General features: G+C 46.7%; 1 protein-coding gene across 3 annotated transcripts in view; it reads right to left on the reverse strand.

Moving 5' to 3' along the window:
* Positions 1-347: 347 nt before the first annotated feature.
* The window catches only part of SLC25A25 (solute carrier family 25 (mitochondrial carrier; phosphate carrier), member 25), a 13,400-nt gene continuing 8,572 nt past the window's right edge, over positions 348-5,175 (reverse strand). For 2 of the 3 annotated variants that reach the window (XM_009069230.1, XM_009069238.1), the window contains exons 2-10: positions 4,973-5,099; positions 4,797-4,884; positions 3,910-4,021; positions 3,100-3,258; positions 2,199-2,351; positions 1,981-2,088; positions 1,584-1,751; positions 971-1,121; positions 348-532 (exon numbers count right to left, since the gene is read on the reverse strand). In XM_009069230.1, the coding sequence (XP_009067478.1) occupies positions 348-532; positions 971-1,121; positions 1,584-1,751; positions 1,981-2,088; positions 2,199-2,351; positions 3,100-3,258; positions 3,910-4,021; positions 4,797-4,884; positions 4,973-5,099 (1,251 nt within the window). Of the gene's footprint in view, positions 533-970; positions 1,122-1,583; positions 1,752-1,980; positions 2,089-2,198; positions 2,352-3,099; positions 3,259-3,909; positions 4,022-4,321; positions 4,358-4,796; positions 4,885-4,972; positions 5,100-5,175 lie in introns of all 3 variants that reach the window. The other variant, XM_009069222.1, reaches the window with a different exon arrangement.

Here is a 5,175-nt window from a genome sequence, read left to right on the forward strand (position 1 = left end):
AAACAGCTCTGTACAGGCAACACGCTGAGAGCAGACCTGTAACCCAAATCTTTGCTACTCTGTCATACTCCTGGGAACTGACCTCAGCTACTCCCAGCTGAGGGAGACCTCCCAGTCTCCCAAAAGGCCCAACACAAAGGACCACGTGATGGTTTATGTGGAGCTCTGAGTAGCAAGATGGCAAAGGACACCAGATCCTCCCCTCCCCCTTACTGACTCACAATCTGAGATTTCACAGCTTTGCTTAGTCAGCTTAGTGTCAACACATTCACAGAATGAGAGATGGCTTATACGTCTTGGGATTGCACCCCAAGATTTCAGAGTTCAAAGTCCTCAGCATCTCCTGGTCACCGTGACTCCACTCCCAGAGTCATCTTCAAGTTCTCATACACCACATAGCTGATGCTCACAGCTGGGATGACCTTCATGAAGTTTGGTGCCAGACCCCGGTAAAGCCCAAACGCTCCCTCTGTCTTCAGAATGTGTTTGAACAGTCCCCTCATGGTCACTTCGGGAGCTCCCTCCACTGAAGCTGCAAGAGGAAAAGCCACAATAAATAATGAAGCCTACATGATGAAAACACTCTGAGAGCAGTTCTGATTCATGTGCTTCCTATGGATGTCCACAGAGCAAAGATGCTTCATGGGGCACAGCATTAACTTCGCAGCTACCCAAAGCTGTGCTGCACATCACAGCTGTTTTCTCACACGGCTCTGCAGATGCCCTTAGCCCAAAACTCCTGAATGGAGCAAAACAGAACCTCTGTCCTGGAGGTCCTTGGCCCCAGCTGTCCTTGGTCCCAACTGTTGAAGGGCAGTACAAAGTCCACTGTCCCTTTGCAGCATCACAAACAGCCCATGGCTCAGCTGCACAGACCAGCTGACGCTGCTGTCGCAATGTTTACACTGGGGAACCTTTACCCTGCTCTGAAACCGAAGCAGGAGTGTCCACTGTTCCCAGGAGTTCTCACCTTGGGCCTGCATACGTGTCCTCACGAGGGCCAGGGGGTAACTGGCAAGCTGTCCACAGGTACTGGAGATGGTGCCACAGGCCAGCAGAACAAACACTCCAGGGTCAGCACTGTTGACGGCATAACGTTGCAACCAAGTGTTTTTTAGTGTCTGGAAGGAACAAGCCTGACGTTAGCAGTGAAGAGGCAATCAAAAGAGCATCACATTTCATAATAGATCTAGTGCAAAGGCCCAGAAAAGCTATATGCAAGCTCAGCCAGAAGCATGAGGCTTCTCAAATCTTCTCGAGCTTCTGCTGCTGCAGTGCCTGGGGAATATCTCTTCATTAATATTGTGTTGCAAAGAAAAGAAACAAGGGACTGTGCATGATGTTGACTATGGTTTATGAAGTAGAATCATTGTACTGGATTGTGTTTTAGGTCATTTTGGGTAAAAAAATTCACTTTTACCCCATAAGGCTGATCACGAAAGCTTTGATAAATTAAACTCCTGTAGTGATTGACAGGGATAAAGCCACACAAGCAGCACAGCCCTAAGGTAGGTTAACAATAACATGTAACATAACATAATAACTGTTAGTTTTCACCTAACAATAGGTTAAAGGCTTCATACCTCATAGACTGCCAGGTCAATGCCAGCATATGGAATGATTCCCAGCATGTTGGGGATGTAGCCTTTGTAGAAGGCAGCCATTCCTTCCTTTGAAAGGATGTTTTTGGCACAGTCCAACATGCCTGAATATTGTCCTGTCTTCCTTAGAGCCATTCTTGTTTTCAGAACCTGGAAGACAAGAAGAAATAGCATGAAGGGCTACAGGAGAATCAGCAGGAGAACAACATACAGACAACACCATTCTCAAGAGCATGACGGTCAGGACTGCAGCAAGTGCCCTGTGAGCAGTACTACTGAACTCACTAATTATCATAGTGCTGGTGTTCTATCTGTATTTGCCCAGCCCAGCCCCTTGCCATGTGCCCTCCTGGGCTGGACTATCAGCCTCCAGCCTCACCTCCATGGGGTAGATGCTGCTCTGTGCAATGGCCCCAGCCAGAGAACCAGCCAACAGCCTCTCGTGGATCCTCAGCATTTCCTGGTCAGTACCAATGAACCGCTTGATCTGTGGAAGCCAAAACAGACACACTGAGGCTCCATGACTCATCTCAAGCATCATCATCTTTTCAACTTGTCCTTCTGCAGCCAGACTTGTCCCTGTGCCCTTTTACTCACCTGCTCATAGGCCATGAACTTGATGGCTGATTCGGGTGCAATCTTCAACACATTGATGCCATTCCCTCGCCACAGTGACCTTGGACCACCCTCTCGGATCATCTGGGTGAACCCCCCGATGATGCACATGTTGTTACTGCGGGAGGCATGAACCTGGGAGAGAGCAGCAAGCCTGGATAAGTTCCAGTCCTGATTACGACAGTGCTACGCTTTTCCGTAATCCAGGGACAAAAGGGCTCTTTTTTATTGACCCAGAGATTTGCCAAGGCTTTAATCCCTTCCAGATAACTTCTACAACAGGGAAGCAAGTTTCTTTTCTTTTTTGCCAAGTCGAGCCTTAACTAATGAATCTAATCAATATATCCCACTGGAATGGGAGGAAAGTTTAAATAGGCAACTATCCTGGTTTCAGTCTCACATACCTAGCGTGGGATCAACTACCCAGCAACTTCCCAGCTGGTTCAACAGCAGGTGCAGTGACAAAGCAGGCTAAAAATCCTTTTCTAGCTGCTTTCTAACACTGATAAGATTGAGTACAAGCTCTGCCAGCTGATCACCACAGCCACTTCTCATGGCCTCAGGGTCACTCAAGGGAACACAGGACTTGAGCCTGTTTCACCAAAATCCACGCTGTCCACAAAGCTAACTATTGACAGTTTTCACATGTCCACCTCTCAAAAGATTCTCTGTGGGTTTCCTAGTCAATAAATAACTTTTTTTACATTACTTTGAACATTCAAATAATCCACAGTGCTTTCCAAAACAGCAATATAAGAGCAATGAGATGAACTCTGGCCAGAGTGCTGTACTGTGCTGATGAACATTACCATCTCCTAGGCATCCATGAATATAAAAGGAATCTGCTTGGGTATTCAGACAAACTGGGACTGCTCTATCATACCTGCATGAGCACTTTCAAGCGGTCCAAGGGAGCTGTACAGGTTCTGGACACGGCACCTGCACCTCCACCTGCAACCAGATGTCTCCACCACATCCCTGTCTGCCTCTCTTCCACTGTGAACTCATCAGGGACAGTCAAATTCTCTCCTACATCAAAGATCTGCAAAAGAAGGTGTTGAGAAATGTTTCATCAGCCAGTGATCTTGCCACAGTTTTACTGCTCTTTATCAGTGCCAAGTGTTGCAGTACAGGATACGTTTATTCAAGCCAGCAGCTTATCTAGAGCCATTAACTGTTGTGTCTGGCCACGGGAGCTGTCACTGCTGTACAGTGCCACACTCAGAGATTTCTGTCCAAGAACCTCGAAACTGCTGAACATTTGTCTGGATCATAGTAAGGAACAAACTGACCAGCATGGCAAAAGCTGGACCTCTCTGGAACCTTCCAAGCTTGCAGCCAGTTTAATCCCATTACATACAATTCACACACAGAAGTATCTCCAGGAAGGATGGCTGCCTGTGGAAATCAGCTCATAGTTTTAACAGGTTCTGAACCAGCCAGAACTGGCCACTGGCACAAACACTTGGAGGTGCACATCAAGAGAACACCCACATCTTCCTGCAGAAGATGTGTGCCAGTGATAGGTGGCAAGATAACAGCACAGGACAGGAAGAAATTAAGCTTCTAAGGCTCCAGGGCAGCTACGAACCATGAAGAGACAGATAGGGACTGCTGATAGGAGCTCCTGGAGGCCAGGACTCTGAGAAGCTGGGCAAAGACCAAGACTTGCTGCAGAGGATCCATTTCTTACCGTGGAGTGCTTCCAGTACAGGATGATTTCAGGAATGTTCTCCACTGGGTGCAGCAGGTGATAGTCTCGCCACTCATTCCAATCAATTGTCATTGTCCCATTTTTATCCATGCTGAAATGATTTATCATCAGATAAGTACAGACTCCCACTGGGTGACAAATTCCTCCTCCCCTTCCCCCTTTGATTATTCAGGCCTACACCAAATACAAAGCTTTGCAAAGCAACTACTGAAAGACTTTTAAAGAGACAAGACAAACTAGGAAATTTTCTATTCAGCAAACACTGCAGAGAGGTAGAAGTGGGCACTCTTCATCCTCCTCTCTCTCCCTTCTAACCAGCCCACAGCATTAATTGCACCCCCTCCTACATAAGTCAGGGACATAACTGACACTGAAGGAAAATAATACTTACTAGGTGACAGGACCCCAGAAGTGTCCCGTCCTTATTCTGACACATAGGCAAACAGACAGAGGGAAGGTAGCAGAGGAAAGAAAGAGGAAAAAAAACAGCACAAATAAGTGGTTGTTAACAGGTTAGTGCCACATGCATAAAGCACTGAGCATTTCCAAAGAGCAACTGCACAGTCTCTCTCCAAAGCAGCAAGCTCAGGGCAGCAGGACAATCAGACAGGGATGCAAATCAGCTCAGGGGCAAGCAATTCCCCTTAACAGGTAAAGGAGATATTCTGCCAGTAACTCTCCATAAAGCTTTAAGACTTTATAAAGTCAATTCATGGGGGAAAATCAAAATGAAAAGTAACAGGAAAAAAGGGAGGAGCTGAAGTCTCTGGAAAGTACATACAGGGTAGAAGGAGATTGATTCCATGTCCCTATGTTTCCTTCTAACCCCCTCATCAGTAAAACAGAAAAACCACTGCAATCTTCACCTCTTCAGTATCTTCTCAGCCTGCTGTTCAGAGATCTTGACTCCCAGGTCCCGCAGAGACTGTACAATCTCCTGGGCATCAATGCGGCCTGCAAAGATAAGCCAGTGAGCTCAAGAACATGTGGCACAAGCTAACACATTCACTCGTCTATCTGGGAGCATGAGGAAAGTGTTTACCATCATTCTTCTTATCCAAACTCTTGAAGACCAGTCTCAGCTTCTTTTCATGGTCCTGGAGATAGTGAACAAATTCCTCAAAATCCAGCTGTCCATCTAGGTCCTTGTCTCCAGCCTTCACGATTTTCTGTTTGGAAAACAAACAAAAACTGTCAGTCCATTTGTTCATTCAGGCAGACCTGCCCCTTCTCCTACCATGTTTA

Source organism: Acanthisitta chloris, unplaced genomic scaffold, assembly GCF_000695815.1.
Source record: "Acanthisitta chloris isolate BGI_N310 unplaced genomic scaffold, ASM69581v1 scaffold33590, whole genome shotgun sequence".
Lineage (NCBI taxonomy): Eukaryota > Metazoa > Chordata > Aves > Passeriformes > Acanthisittidae > Acanthisitta > Acanthisitta chloris.